The 16,395-nt window shown below is 47.5% G+C and overlaps 1 protein-coding gene across 1 annotated transcript in view; it reads left to right on the top strand.

Moving 5' to 3' along the window:
- Positions 1-15,082: 15,082 nt before the first annotated feature.
- Positions 15,083-16,395, top strand: part of abcc2 (ATP-binding cassette, sub-family C (CFTR/MRP), member 2) — a 68,340-nt gene continuing 67,027 nt past the window's right edge. The window contains exon 1 of the mRNA XM_024424359.2: positions 15,083-15,778. Coding sequence (XP_024280127.2) covers positions 15,734-15,778 — 45 coding nt within the window. The 5' untranslated portion in view covers positions 15,083-15,733. The remainder of the gene's footprint in view (positions 15,779-16,395) is intronic.

Genomic DNA, 16,395 nt, shown 5'->3' with positions numbered 1-16,395 from the left:
AAAAAATAAAGAAAAACCCTGGAATGAGTTGGTGTGTCCAACCTTTTGACTGGTACTGTATGTACATAAGGTATTTCTGTTTTTTATTTGTAATATATTAGCCACAAAAAATGTAACCTGTTTTTGCTTTCTCATTATGGGGTATTGTGTGTAGATTGATGAGGAAAATGTTTTATTTAATCCATTTTAGCATAAGGCTGTAACGTAACAAAATGTGGAAAAAGTGAAGGGGTCTGAATACTTTCTGAATGCACTGTATGTTGGATTCACGTCTCCAGCTAAACCAAAAGTAAAAGTTCAAGAACAGAATTAAGCCAGTGCTTCCGATGAAACTATCCAAGCATTAGATATCCTTTAAATGTTGGCATTTGGTTTCGTTGCCAACCAAACATAATTCAATGTTACTTTAGTAATACAGTAAATAGACTAAAGTAAAGGCTATCTTACAAACTAATGTAACAGTATTTATTCAACATTAAAATGAGTAACACATCCATGGCCACATTTTGAGGTTAGCTTACATTAATAATAAATGTCAGTTACTGTGTTCTTATGTAATCATAGAAAGCGTGCATGTTCAAAATGGCACGCAAAAGTCGCAGGTCTGTGGAGATCTTCACAGTTGCTATACTAATCTGTGCAGAATCTCGAACAGCATTGATCACTTGCAATATGTACTTGTAGCCCTTTCCTGCAGTCAAATTACGAAACTGGCTTCATAGCTGTAATGTTATTAATATCTTTCATAATTTCATTACTTATCCAAATTATTAAAAATAAAAAAACGAAAATCCGGTGTTTCAATGTCAAATGGTTCTGTTATATTTCAGTCTTATGTGATGTACAGTTGTAGTCGGAAGTTTACATACACCGTAGCCAAATACATTTGAACTCAGTTTTTCACAATTCCTGACATTTAATCCCAGTAAATCTTAGGTAATCTAATATTTACTAAGATTTGGGTAATCTTAGGTCAGTTAGGATCACCACTTTATTTGTAGGCCTCCTTGCTCACACACACGTTTTCAGTTCTGCCCGCACATTTTCTATGGGATTGAGGTCAGGGCTTTGTGATGGCCACTCCAATAGCTTGACTTTGTTGTCCTTAAGCCATTTTGCCACAACATTGGAAGTATGCTTGGAGTCATTGTCCATTTGGAAGACACATTTGCGACCAAGCTTTAACTTCCTGACTGATGTCTTGAGATGTTGCTTCAATACATCCACATAATTTCCCCTCCTCAATGATGCCATCTACCTTGTGAATTGCACCAGTCCCTCCTGCAGCAAAGCACCCCCACAACATGATGCTGCCACCCCCATGCTTCACGGTTGGGATGTGTTCTTAGGCTTGCAAGCCTCCCCCTTTTCCCTCCCAACACAATGATGGTCATTATGGCCAAACAGTTTTATTTTCTTTCATCAGACCAGAGGACATTTCTCCAAAAAGTACGATCTTTGTCCCCATGTGCAGTTGCAAACCGTAGTCTGGCTTTTTTATGGCGGTTTTGGAGCGGTGGCTTCTTCCTTGCTGAGCGGCCTTTCAGGTTAGGTTGATATAGGACTTGTTTTACTGTGGATATAGATGCCTTTGTACCTGTTTCCTCCAGCATCTTCACATGGTCCTTTGCTGTTGTACTGGGATTGATTTGCACTTCTCGCACCAAAGTACATTCATCTCTAGGAGACAGAATGTGTCTCCTTCCTGAGCGGTATGATGGCGGTGTGGTCAATTATACTTCCGTACTATTGTTTGTACAGATGAACGTGGTACCTTCAGCCGTTTGGAAATTGCTCCCAAGGATGAACCAGACTTGCGGAGGTCTACAATTGTTTCTGAGGTCTTGGCTGATTTCTTTTGATTTTCCATGATGTCAATCAAAGATGCACTGAGTTTGAAGGTAGGCCTTGAAATACATCCACAGGTAGACCTCCAATTGACTCAATTGTAGATTAGCCTATCAGAAGCAATTAGCATATCAATTAGCCTATCAGAAGCTTCTAAAGCCATGACGTCATTTTCTGGAATTTTCCAAGCTGTTTAAAAGCACAGTCAACTTAGTGTGTGTAAACTTCTGACCCACTGGAATTGTGATACAGTGAGTTATAAGTGAAATAATCTGTCTGTAAACAATTGTTGGAAAAATTACTTGTGTCATGTTCCAAGTAGATGTCCTAACCGACTTGCCAAAACTATAGTTTGTTAACAAGAAATGTGTGGAATGGTTGAAAAATGACTTTTAATGACTCCAACCTAAGTGTATGTAAACTTCCGACTTCAAATGTACATAAAGTGCAATATTGGGATGCAAATAAAAATGGAATACATTTCAACTGTATATCTGACATGGGAAAGGTGTCTTCTTTTTCTTCTTCTTTTTAAGCACATAACCATGTGCGTGAGGTGTATACTTTTGTTTCAAAGTAGATTTGTTTAAGACTACCAAGAAACACTCCGTGTGACCCTGATTTAGCCCACTGTATTAAACTGATATTATTCATGTAATCTCAACTGCAATCTAGGTCATCTGGATGTGCTATTCGATGAAGCACATGATAACATATTAAATTGTATAAATACAAAATATCTGACATTGTGTTCACATTTGAACTTTGTTGTGCTTTAAAAATAGTTGAAAGCGCAGTGATAATGTCAGAGTCTATCTAGAGGATAGCGAAGGAGTCAGGCGCAGGTCACAGGTAAGAGTAAAACCACTGTATTTACCGAGAACGGAACAAAAATCCCGTTATAAAACAAATACAAAACAGGATACGAACTCCAACACAGGAAAGACAATCACGCACAAAACAGAAAGGGAAACCAGAGGGTTAAATAAGAAACATAATCATGAGATGGGAACCAGGTGTGTAAAACAGACAAAACAAAAGGAAAAATGAAATATGGATCGGTGGCAGCTAGAAAGCCGGTAACGTCGACCGCCCGAACACCGCCCGAACAAGGACACCGGTCTCGGAACGACCCGGGGGACGAGACGCATGGCGATCCGGATGGAGTCGGTGAAATTCCTGGAGTAACGATGGGTCCAGGAATTCCCCCACTGGTACCCAGCATCTCTCCTCCGGGCCGTACCCCTCCCACTCCACGAGGTACTGAAAGCCTCTCGCCCGACGTCTTGAGTCCATGATGGCTCGTACTGTATACGCCGGGGCCCCCTCGATGTCCAGAGGGGGCGGAGGAACCTCCCGCACCTCAGACTGCTGGAGCGGACCAGCCACCACCGGCCTGAGGACCGACACATGGAACGAGGGGTTAATATGATAATCAGGGGGGAGCTGTAACCTATAGCAAACCTTGTTCAGTCTCCTCAGGACTTTGAATGGCCCCACAAACCACGGACTCAGCTTCCGGCAGGGCAGGTGAAGGGGCAGGTTTTGGGTCGAGAGCCAGACACCGGGGCCTCACTGCGGTGGCGGTCGGCACTCATCTTCTGCCGCCTGATGGCCCTTTGCAGACGCACATGGGCAGCGTCCCATGTCTCCTCCGAGTGCCGAAACCATTGATCCACCGCAGGAGCCTCGATCTGGCTCTGATGCCATGGTGCCCCCCGGCCGGTCCTGGCAATAGGACCGCAGAAACCTACCCACCTTCTGGTTGACTCTCTCCACCTGCCCGTTGCTCTTGGGGTGAAAACCTGAGGTAAGGCTGACAATGACCCCCAGGCGCTCCATAAACGCCATCAAGACTTTAGATGTGAATTGGGGACCCCGATCAGAAACTATATCCTCAGGCACCCCGTAGTGCCGGAATACATGGGTGAACAGGGCCTCCGCAGTCTGTAGGGCCGTAGGGAGACTGGGCAAAGGAAGGAGACGGCAGGACTTCCACAACGACTAGGATCGTGGTGTTACCCCGCGAGGGTGGAAGATCCGTCAGGAAATCCACCGAGAGGTGTGACCACGGTCATTGTGGAACGAGAAGGGGTTGTAATTTCCCTCTGGGCAGGTGTCTAGGTGCCTTGCACTGTGCGCACACCAAACAGGAGGACACATAAACCCTCACGTCCTAACGTGGGCCACCAGTACTTCCCAGCAAGACAGCGCACTGTCCGACCGATGCCAGGATGACCAGAGGAGGGTGAAGTGTGAGCCCAACAGATCAAGCGATCGCGGACATCGACCGGAACATACTTACGCCCAACCGGACACTGGGTAGGAGTGGGCTCTGAACGTGACGTCCGTTCGATGTCTGCGTCCACCTCCCACACCACTGGTGCCACCAGGCAAGAAGGTGGAATAATGGGAGCGGGATCTGCGGACCACTCCTCTGTGTCATACATCCGGGACAGTGCGTCTGCCTTAACATTCTGGGAACCTGGTCTGTAGGAGAGGGTGAAAAACATGGCCCACCTTGCCTGGCGAGGGTTCAGTCTCCTTGCTGCTCGAATGTACCCCAGATTGCGGTGGTCAGTCCAAATGAGAAAAGGGTGCCTGGCCCCCTCAAGCCAATGTCTCCACGCTTTCAGAGCCTTGACAACCGCCAATAACTCCCGGTCCCGCACATCATAGTTTCGCTCCGCCGGGCTGAGCCTCTTCGAAAATAATGCACAGGGGCGGAGCTTTAGTGGCATACCCGAGCGCTGAGACAGCACAGCCCGTATCCCTGCCTCGGATGCGTCCACCTCAACTATGAATGCTAAGGAGGGATCAGGATGAGCCAGCACAGGAGCCGAGGTAAATAGAGCCTTCAGGTGACCAAAAGCCCTGTCCGCCCCAGCTGACCACTGCAGTCGCACCGGTCCCCCCTTCAGCAGTGAGGTAATGGGAGCCGCTACCTGACCAAAACCTTGGATAAACCTCCGGTAGTAGTTGGCAAACCCTAAAAACCGCTGCACCTCCTTTATTGTGATTGGAGTCGGCCAATTACGCACGGCTGAAATGCGGTCATTCTCCGCGGAAAAGCGGTACCCTAGGAAGGAGACGGACTGTTGGAAGAACAGACATTTTTCAGCCTTGACGTACAGGTCATGTTCCAACAGTCGACCAAGCACCCTGCGTATCAGGGACACATGCTCAGCGCGTGTATGGGAGTATATTAGAATGTCATCTACAGTATATACACCACTACATCCTGCCCATGCAGGTCCCTGAAAATCTCATCTACAAAGGATTGGAAGACTGATGGAGCATTCATTAACCCGTATGGCATGACGAGGTACTCATAATGCCCAGAAGTGGTGCTAAATGCTGTCTTCCACTCATCTCCCTCCGGGATACGCACCAGGTTGTAAGCGCTCCTGAGGTCCAATTTTGTGAAGAAGCGCTCTCCGTGTAATGACTCGGTCATACTGGCTATGAGCAGGTAACTGTATTTTACCATGATCTTATTTAAACTTCGATAATCAATACATGGGCGCAAACCTCCATCCTTCTTCACAAAAAAGAAACTTGAGGAGACAGGTGAGATGGAAGGCTGAATGTATCCCTGTCCCAGAGATTCGGTGACATGTCTCCATAGCCGTCGTCTCCTCCTGTGACAGAGGATACACGTGACTCCTGGGAAGTGTAGCTTCTACCAAAAGATCTATCGCACAATCCCCCTGTCGATGGGGTGGTAATTGAGTCGCCTTCTTTTTACAGAAGGCGAGTGACAAATCGCATATTCGGGGGGAATGTGCATGGTGGAGACCTGGTTTGGACTTTCCACCATAGTGGCACCTAAGGAAACACATACACACCTCCCTGAGCACTGACGGGACCATCCCTTGAGAGCCCTCTGTTGCCACGAAATAGTGGGATCATGCGAAGCCAACCAGGGAATCCCAACACAACAGGGAACGCAGGAGAGTCGATGAGGAAGAGACTAATTCGCTCCCTATGATTCGCCTGCGTTATTATAGTGAGCGGAGCTGTGACCTCCCTAATTAGCCCTGACCCCAAAGGATGACTGTCTAAGGTATGTATAGGGAAGGGAACATCAACAGACACAATAGGGATCCCTAATCTCATAGCCAAGGAACGGTAGATAAAGTTCGATAAAGGGAAAACACAGGAAATTCAATTGACAACCACATGTGTGCAACAGGGAGCTCTGGGTGAGTGGTGTGCCTACTCACCTGGGATGACCCAGCAGCACTCCGCCTGCTATCTCTACCTCCTGGGGAATCCCCCCAGCACTGACCAGCAGTGTGCCCTCTGCGGCCACAGTTGGTGCAGGGAATGATCCCCCCTCCTGTCCCCCTCATTGCAGCGCCTCCCAACTCCATAGGCGTTTGATCAGGAGCGCTGCAGGATGGAACTGACGGACCCCGATCAGGACGTCTGCGGGAGGCCAACAGGTTGTCTAACCGGATCGATAAGTCCACCAGCTGGTCCAGTGTAAGGGTGGTGTTCCTGCAGGCTTGCTCCCGACGAACATCCTCTCGTAAGCTACACCTGTAGTGATCGATCAGGGCCCGCTCATTCCATCCCGCGCCGGCGTTCTAAAGTCCAGCGCAAAATCTTGAGCGCTCCTCATCCCCTGACGTAGATGAAATAGGCGTTCCCCCGCCGCTCTCCCCTCCGGGGGATGATCGAATACCGCCCGGAAACGGTGGGCGAACTCCTCATAGTCCTCCAACGTCTGACCTGACCTGCCCCAGATGGTGTTGGCCCATTCCAGGGCTTTACCGGTCAGACAGGAGATAAGGGCGCTCACTCTCTCGCGTCCCGATGGAGCTGGCCGGACAGATGCCAGGTAGAGCTCCAGCTGGAGTAGGAACCCCTGAACACCCGGCAGCTGTCCCATCATACGCCCTCGGGAGCGAGAGCTGAATCCCACCGGATCCTGATGATGGAGGGGCGGACATCACGGTAGGTATTGGTGGAACCTGAGGAGACTGCACAGGGTTCACAGGAAAAATTCCTCTCTCCCATCCGTCCATGGTTTGCAGCATGCGATCCATGGCTGTACCCAGACTCTGCAGCATGGTCGGGTGCTGCTGAATGCGCTCCTCCAGTCAGAGTCTATCTAGAGGATAGCGAAGGAGTCAGGCGCAGGACACAGGTAAGAGTAAAACCACTGTATTTACTCCATCCGAGATCGGAACAAAAAATCCCGTTATAAAACAAATACAAAACAGGATACGAACTCCAACACACGAAAGACAATCACGCACAAAACAGAACGGGAAACCAGAGGGTTAAATAAGAAACATAATCATGAGATGGGAACCAGGTGTGTAAAACAGACAAAACAAAAGGAAAAATGAAACATGGATCGGTGGCAGCTAGAAACCCGTTGACGTAGACCGCCAAACACCGAACAAGGAGAGGGACCAACTTCGGTAGAAGTCGTGACAGATAACACATTTAGATGATAACTAAACCAAAAATCTGACATTGTTTTCCAATGGAATTTGTTGGGCTTTTAGATGGTTACAACCAGTGATAACACATCGGAAATTCAACAAACTTCTGGCTGTCTTTTTGAGTGGGTGAAGAAAGGTTGAAATCTCATTGATCAACGTCTCAACCAAATATTATCCACATTTCCACTTTGAAAGGACATGGTGTGCCCAGTTGGACAGTATGGTTATTATTTACAAGGATTCACCCCATCGTACTTCTGAAAAAGTAAGGACTTTTCGAGTGAGGTCTTTGTCATGTGTTCAGCCTTCAGTGGATTGCTGAGTCACCTCTCCTATGAGTCGTCTGTCAGAGGCTATGGATCTGACAGCGAGTAAGTAATGCGCGTAAAAGTTCCATAGCTTATTGCAGATCTTTTACTATCAGAATCCTCCTCTGATTTTCCTCCTCCAATCTGATGTGATAGTTTTTGTGTTTTCTAACTAGTTGTGTCTTCTTAATTGTACATCTTTTCAGTTACACAACTGCTAAATTTAGTGTGAGTGAGCGAGCATGAGTGTGTGTGTGTGTGTGAGCGAGCGAGAGATAGAGATAGAGAGAGCGAGATATATCCTGTCTTATACAAAGAGAAACAGAGAGAGTTTGTGTGTGTGTGTGTGGTGTGTGCGAGCGTGTGTGTGTGGGGGTGGGTGCGGTGTGTCCCTTGTACCCAGTTAGAGTGAGGTGGGTGGAGGGGAGTGGGTGGATGGGAGTATCTTATCCAAGAGAAGATGTCACTGATTTGTCTCTTCACTCCTAGCCACTCCCTCTGCCAGTCAGATAGGCCCAATTTTGTGGTGTGTGCATGCATACAAAATGTGTGTGTACTTGTGTATGTGTGACTGACTTACTGAGTCAGTGTGACTAGGGGTAATGTGATGTTGTTAAACACACTCTAATCATTAACCATTATGCACTGCTTCTGGGGAGAGGGTCATGTATGGGTAGATTGTCAGTCAGTCTCTATGAGTATGACTTCCAGTTGAAGTCGGAAGTTTACATACACCTTAGCCAAATACTTTTAAACTCAGTTTTTCACAATTCCTGGCATTTAATCCTAGTAAAAATTCCCTGTCTTAGGTCAGTTAGGATCACCACTTTATTTTAAGAATGTGAAATGTCAGAATAATAGTAGAGAATGATTTATTTCAGCTTTTATTTCTTTCATCACATTCCCAGTGAGTCAGAAGTTTACATCCACTCAATTAGTATTTGGTAGCATTGCCTTTAAATCGTTTAACTTGGGTCAAACATTTCTTATAGCCTTCCACAAACATCCCACAATAAGTTGAGTGAATTTTGGCCCATTCCTCCTGACAGAGCTGGTGTAACTGAGTCGCCCTCCTGTCCGGAGCTGCCAGAGTCGCCCTCCTGTCCGGAGCTGCCAGAGTCGCCCTCCTGTCCGGTGCTGCCAGAGTCGCCCTCCTGTCCGGTGCTGCCAGAGTTGCCCTCCTGTCCGGGGCCGCTGCCAGAGTCGCTCTCCTGTCCGGGGCCCGCTGCCAGAGTCGCTCTCCTGTCCGGGGCCCGCTGCCAGAGTCGCCCCCCTGTCCGGGGCCCGCTGCGAGGGTCCCCAGTCTGGGGTCGGCGGCGAGGGTCCCCGCTCCAGAGGCGCCACCTAAGTGGGCCAAGCCTGAGGGGGAGTGGAGTCCACGTCCCCGCACCAGAGCCGCCACCGCGGATAGACCCTCCCCTATAGGTTTTGCGGCCAGAGTCCGCACCTTTGGGGGGGGCAGCTGTCTATCGTTGTCTCTGATTGAGAACCATACTTAGGTAGCCTTTTCCCACCTGTGTCTTGGGGGTAGTTTTCTGTTTTGGGTCTTTCTGCACATGACAGAACTGTTTTGGTTTTCGTTCGTTCTCTTTGTTATTTCAGTGTTCAGTTCAAATAAAAGTATGAACACGTACGACGCTGCACCTTGGTCCTCTCCTTCCAACAGCCGTTACAGTAAGACCCAGGTGCAGACCGTGTCGAAGTAACAATGTTTATTACAGCAACAGAGGCAAAGGTACAGGACAGCAGGCAGGCTCAGGGTCAGGTCAGGCAGAGGTCGGAAATCCAGATAGGGGCAAAGGTACAAGATGGCAGGCAGGCCCAGGGTCAGGGGCAGGCAGAGTGGTCAGGCAGGTGGGTACAAGGTCAGGACAGGCAAGGGTCAAAAACCATAGGGTGAGAAAAAGAGAGGCTGGGAAAAGACAGCTCCTTGTACAGGAGCTGACAGGACAAACACTGGTAAGCTTGACAAACAGGCAACAGGCAAACAGAAAACACAGGTAGTACACAGGGGATAATGGGGAAGATGGGTGACACCTGGAGGGGGTGGAGACAAGCACAAAGACAGGTGAAACAGATCAGGGTGTGACAATTTTTGAAAATAATGTTCTTAATTCTAAGATAGTGAAACCCTTGTCTTAAACTCAGGGCAGTGAGAGAAAAAGCTCATGAAAGCAATTGAACATGTTTTATTCACTCACAAAGTTAATCTGAAAGTTTCTGTTTCGATTATTGTAAACCCAGGACATGTTTTAGAACCGTAATCTCAGTAAGAAATATACTAAAATCATTGCCATTGCTAGCTAGATAGCGAGCTAAAACGATTGCCTGGCAATAAACATCTTAAGAAGATATTTGAGAAGTTCGGAAGAAAATCATTCAATGTTAAGATATTGCTGAGGAATTGCACTTCCGAACTATCTTATGAACTTATTTTTTTGCGTAAGAAGTGTTTTGTGAATCTGGGCCCCGATGACAGAAGGCAATGGCACATAGTTTACTTTGTTTTCATGCTCATCAAACCATAGCGTGACCTCTTGTGTCCTGTGGATGGGGCATTATCATCCCATGGGGGCATAGCCATGGTAGCCAAAATATTGGCCTGCCCAGCATTTTTATACATGACTCAAAGAATGATGGGACGTTAATTGCTAAATTAACTCAGGAACCACACCTGTGTGGATGCAGCTGCTTTCACTATACTGTGTATCTCTTAGTGGTCTGTTTGTGTGTGTGTGTGTGTGTGTGTGTGTGTGGTGGTGGTGGTGGTGGTGGCCATTGTGTTTACTCTGTGCTGAAGGCCATGTAAGCATCGGGGGTTAGGCTGCACAGGGGTTGTCCCTGTGCAGCCTAAGAGAGTCAGATCAGATTTAATATGAACAGTTAGAGACATACTGTAGCAACTATACTAGACCTGGCTTAAATACATACTCAAATACTCTAATATACTTGAACATTTATCAGATGCTCTTGAATTAAGACTTTTCCATTGGTTCCATTGAACCGAATATAGTAAATGAAGCACAGCTCAAGTATTTGAAAATAATTGACATATTTAAACCAGGTCTGACACACACCTACTCTTACCTTACACACACATTTAAACACACACAGCCATGTTTACTATCCATCAAAGCTCACTGCTCACCAAATAAACCCTCACTGTTGACTATCCATCCATGTCAGATCAATGATTATTCACGAAGGAAGAAAGGAAAGGAAGGAAGGATTTTAGAATATTTGAACAGGCCACAGTGTAATATCATATGAGTGGAGTCCAACCCAGGAGAAGGCGGTCAGAATGGAAAACAGATGTAGCCTGTGCATGTCTGTGCATGTATTCATGTTTCAAATCAATTCAAATCAAATGTTATTGGTCACATACACATGGTTAGCAGATGTTAATGAGGGTGTCGTGAAATGCTTGTGTTTCTAGTTCTGATTGTGCAGTAATATCTAACAAGTAATCTAACAATTTCCGAACAACTACCTAATTAATACACACAAATCTAAAGGGGTGAATGAGAATATGTACATATAAATATATGGATGAGCGATGGCCGAGCGGCATAGGCAAGGTGCAATAGATGGTATAAAATAGAGTATATACATACAGTGGGGCAAAAAAAGTATTTAGTCAGCCACCAATTGTCCACTTAAAAAGATGAGAGAGGCCTGTAAATTTCATCATAGGTACACTTCAACTATGACAGACAAAATTATTTAAAAAAATCTAGAAAATCACATTGTAGGATTTTTTATGAATTTATTTGCAAATTCTGGTATACGCCGCTTGATGTCCAGAGGGGACGAAGGAACCTCCCTCACCTCAGACTGCTGGAGCGGACCAGCCACCACCGGCCTGAGGAGAGACACATGGAATGAGGGGTTAATACGATAATCAGGGGGAAGCTGTAACCTATAACATACCTGGTTCAGTCTACTCAGGACTTTAAATGGCCCCATAAACCGCGGACCCAGCTCCCGGCAGGGCAGGCGAAGGGGCAGGTTTCGGGTTGAGAGCCAGACTCGTTCTCCCGGTGCATACACCGGTGGCACTCGGTTCTCGCCTTCTGTCGCCTGATGGCCCGTTGCAGGCGCACATGGGCAGCGTCCCAGGTCTCCTCCGAGCGCCCGAAACCATTCATCCACCGCAGGTGCCTCGTTCTGGCTCTGATGCCACGGTGCCAGAACCGGCTGATAACCTAGTACACACTAAAATGGAGACAGGTTAGTGGAGGAGTGGCGGAGGGAGTTTTGGGCCATCTCTGCCCATGGGATGAAAGCCGACCACTCCCCCTGCCGGTCCTGGCAATAAGACCGCAGAAACCTACCCACATCTTGGTTAACTCTCTCCACCTGACCATTACTTTCGGGATGAAACCCTGAGTTCAGACTGACCGAGACCCCCAGACATTCCATGAACGCCCTCCAGACCCTTGACGTGAACTGGGGACCCCGATCAGACACTACATCCTCAGGCACCATGTAGTGCCGGAAGACGTGTGTAAACAGGGCCTCCGCAGTCTGTAGGGCCGTAGGGAGACCGGGCAAAGGAATGAAACGGCAGGACTTAGAAAATTGATCCACAACGACCAGAATCGTGGTGTTTCCTTGTAACGGAGGAAGATCTGTCACGGAATCCACTGAGAGGTGTGACCACGGCCGTTGTGGAACGGGTAGGGGTTGTAATTTCCCTCTGGGCAGGTGTCTAGGTGCCTTGCACTGGGCGCACACCGAGCAGGAGGAAACATACACCCTCACTTCCTTAGCTAAAGTGGGCCACCAGTACTTCCCACTAAGACAGCACACTGTCCGACCGATGCCAGGATGACCAGAGGAGGGTGATGTGTGAGCCCAACAGATCAATCGATAACGAACATCAGACGGAACGTACTTACGTCCAACTGGACACTGGGTGGGAGTGGGCTCCGCACGTAACGCCCGCTCTATGTCCGCGTCAACCTCCCATACCACCGGTGCCACCAGGCATTAAGCCGGAAGTATGGGAGTGGGATCCGTGGACCGCTCCTCTGTGTCATACATCCGTGACAGTGCGTCTGCCTTAGTGTTGTGGGAACCTGGTTAGTAGGATAGAGTGAGCACAAAATGGGTGAAAAATATGGCCCACCTTGCCTGGCGAGGATTTATTCTCCTCCAGATTGCGGTGGTCAGTTCAAATGAGAAAAGGGTGTTTAGCTCCCGCAAGCCAATGCCTCCACGTTTTTAGAGCCCCGACAACAGCCAACAGCTCCCGGTCCCCCACATCATAGTTTCGCTCCAACGGGCTGAGCTTCTTCGAAAAGAACGCACAGGGGCAGAGCTTTGGTGGCGTATCAGAGCGCTGAGACAGCACAGCTCCTATCCCAGCCTCGGATGCGTCCACCTCTACTATGAACGCTAAAGAGGGATCAGGATGAGCCAACACAGGAGCTGAGGTAAACAGAGCCTTCAGGTGACCAAAAGCCCTGTCTGCCCCAGCTGACCACTGCAGTCGCACCGGTCCCCCCTTCAGCAAAGAGGTAATGGGAGCCGCTACCTGACCAAAGCCCTGGATAAACCTCCGGTAGTAGTTGGAAAACCCTATGCACCTCCTTTACCTCCTTTACCGTGGTTGGAGTCGGCCAATTACGCACGGCTGAAATGCGGTCATTCTCCATCTCCACCCCTGACTCGGACAGGCGGTACCCTAGGAAGGAGATGGACTGTTGGAAGAACAGACATTTCTCAGCCTTAATGTGCAGGTCATGCTCCAACAGTCGACCAAGCACCTTGAGCAACAGAGACACATGCTTGGTGCGTGTAGCGGAGTATATTAGAATGTCATCTACATACAACACTACACCCTGCCCATGCAGGTCCCTGAAAATGTAATCTACAAAGGATTGGAAGACGCATGACGAGGAACTCATAGTGCCCAGAGGTGGTACCTAATGCCATCTTCCACTCATCCCCCTCCCGGATACGCACCAGGTTGTAAGCACTCCTGAGATCCAATTTGGTGAAGAAGCGTGCCCCATGCAATGACTCGGTCACACTCGCTTCACCATGATCTGATTTAAACCTCTATAGTCAATGCATGGGCGTACACCTCCATCCTTCTTCTTCACAAAAAAAGAAACTCGAGGAGGCAGGTGAAGTGGAAGGCCGAATGTATCCCTGTCCCAGAGATTCGGTGACATATGTTTCCATAGCCGCCGTCTCCTCCTGTGACAGAGGATACACTTGACTCCTGGGAAGTACTGCATCTACCAGGAGATTTATCGCACAATCCCCCCGTCGATGGTGTGGTAGTTGAGTTGCCTTCAAAAGAAGGCGAGAGCCAAATCGTCATATTCAGGGGGGATGTGCATGGTGGATAACTGGTTTGGACTCTCCACCGTAGTTGCACCTATGGAAACACCTATACACCTCCCTGAACACTGGCGGTACCATCCCTTAAGAGCCTTCTGTTGCCACGAAATAGTGGGGTCATGATAGGCCAACCAGGGAAGCCCCAACACCACAGGAAACGCAGGAGAATCGATCAGGAAGAGACTAATTCCCTCTTCATGACCCTCCTGCGTTATCATACATTGTGGAGCTGTGACCTCCCTAATCAGGCCCGACCCTAAAGGACGACTATCTAAGGAATGTACAGAGAAGGGCACATCAACAGGAACAATAGGATGTAATGTTGGCAAGTTGACGTCTCTCTAATATCCAATAGTTCTTCCTGGCTGTATGTAATAAGACTTAAGATTTCTTGGGGTAACAATGTAAGAAATAATACATAAAAAAAAGTTTCCTAAGGACTTGAAGCAGGGCGACCATCTCTGTCGGCGCCATCTTGTGTGTTCGTATGTGTGTATGTGTGTTCGTATGGGTGTATGTGTGTGTGATAGTATGCGTGTGTATGTTGTGTTTATGGGTGTGTGTCTCACTGGGTTTGACTGGGCACAATGGTACCCAGTTGGACAACACTCAAGCTCTTCACAGTTCTCCCCATCCCTCCCTCTCTTTGGCTTTCGTTCAGCCACAGACTATCAAAGCAAATTGTGTCTGACACATGTTTTTCAGGCTACACTCAGTTAGCTCCCCTCCCATCTAATGATGCAAATCACTTATCCTGTGACGTTTATCGGACATTACATAAACACGGAGGAATAGGTCTGAGCAGAAGGAAAGTAAGTAAAACAGGGGAGAAAAGAAGAGAGCGAGGGGCCATGTTTGGCAGAGGAGAAAAGAAGAGACTTAAAGAGGCCCATCCTCTCCTCTTACCCTCCCTCCCCACTTCCTCTTCTGAGGGAACATTTCTGGTGTATACAAAACTCAGCCCCAAACACTCACAATGGAATGAGAGAGGAAGGGTGGGAGGTCTTTATACAAGCTTGGGTCTTCTCTCTCTCTCTCTCCCTTTCTCTCTCTCTCTCTCTCTCTCCCTCTCTCTGTCTTTTACTCACAAACTCAAACTCTGGACTTTAGTCAGGCCTGTTATGAGTGAAGAGAAGCGGCAGCGGGCCTCGTAGCGGGCTGGATCTTCACAGGAATTTGGATTGGTTGTGTTTCGGACTGGGGTGCGCTCACACACCCCTCAGGAGACATTTGTTTATGTGTGCGTGTGTTCTGTGTGTGAATGTTCAGACACGTTGCCAATGACTTTATTACATTTGCAGTAGAGGGAGAAGCCCTAAAAAGGGAATTATCTCTTCAGTCAGGGTCGGAGTTAAGCATTAACCTCTCTTTACACTACCAATACAACCCTGGCCTGTGCCTGTGTGTGTGTGTGTGTGTGTGAGGAGACCGTAAGATCTCTTGTCCATTAAAGAGCTTCAAAGCTCAAAGGCCTGCTGAGTCACGTCCTGCGATTGTCTCGGTGTATGTGAGCAAATTGTATCTGCGGAGTGTGTTTGTGTGTTCTGCTGTTGACGGAGTGGAGCAATTCAGAAGACTCAACCAATAGTGTCCCATCTTCTGATTGGAGGGGAACCTCTGGAGCGTGTGCTTGTTTTCTACTGTTGTTGGAGCAGAAAGGCCAGAGAGACTAGCCTTGATCGGAGCTGAGCCTGTGGAGTGTGAGGAGTGTGTGTGTAATTGTCCTGTCGTGTCTTCCTGACCAGAGCTGACTCCGGGGACACAATGACGGCTGAAGCTCTGGAGAAGTACTGTGGATCCATCTTCTGGGTGAGTAGAACTACCAGAGAAAAATGCTCTCATAACCTTGCTTTCAAGCTAGTAGTGGTGCCAACCGAAGATGAAAAGACTCTTGGTAGCGCAGCGAAAGTTTGCTTCAAAAAAATCAATTTTCCTAAAAATATTGAATTATCTTTAAATCTTAAATAACTTCCAGTTAACCTTCAGAGAACCTACGGGGATGATTGTTTTGTCTGTATCAGGAGGACATTGGCCTCTGTTTGTTTAGTACTGTAGGTTACTAAAACATTTTCAAAGCCATTTGGTGGGTTACTGCATTTTTTTTGTTTTACCTAACCAAACATTTATGTAAAGACCACATTTAAAGTTATTCCAAGATGAATCTCAAGATGAATCGCAGAGTATTTTCAATACATTGATAAGTTCAATCGAGGCTTCTTGTATTTTTTCACTCTAAAAGCATGATCTATTTTTGATTATAAAGGATTCTAATGTGAGGTTAGCTGTTTAATGTGCTCTTTAGTGTATCCTTTAGTAATTGTGGCTTTTGTCGTCACATTTTTCTTTATTTAGATCACGCTAATGTTCTTATCTCACCATGGACATGGTCAGGGCAGGGAGAGAGCTCATTGAGTGAAAACGTGACT

This window comes from Oncorhynchus tshawytscha, linkage group LG06 (assembly GCF_018296145.1).
Source record: "Oncorhynchus tshawytscha isolate Ot180627B linkage group LG06, Otsh_v2.0, whole genome shotgun sequence".
NCBI classification, from domain to species: Eukaryota; Metazoa; Chordata; class Actinopteri; order Salmoniformes; family Salmonidae; genus Oncorhynchus; species Oncorhynchus tshawytscha.
This window is presented reverse-complemented; position numbering and strand designations above follow the sequence as displayed.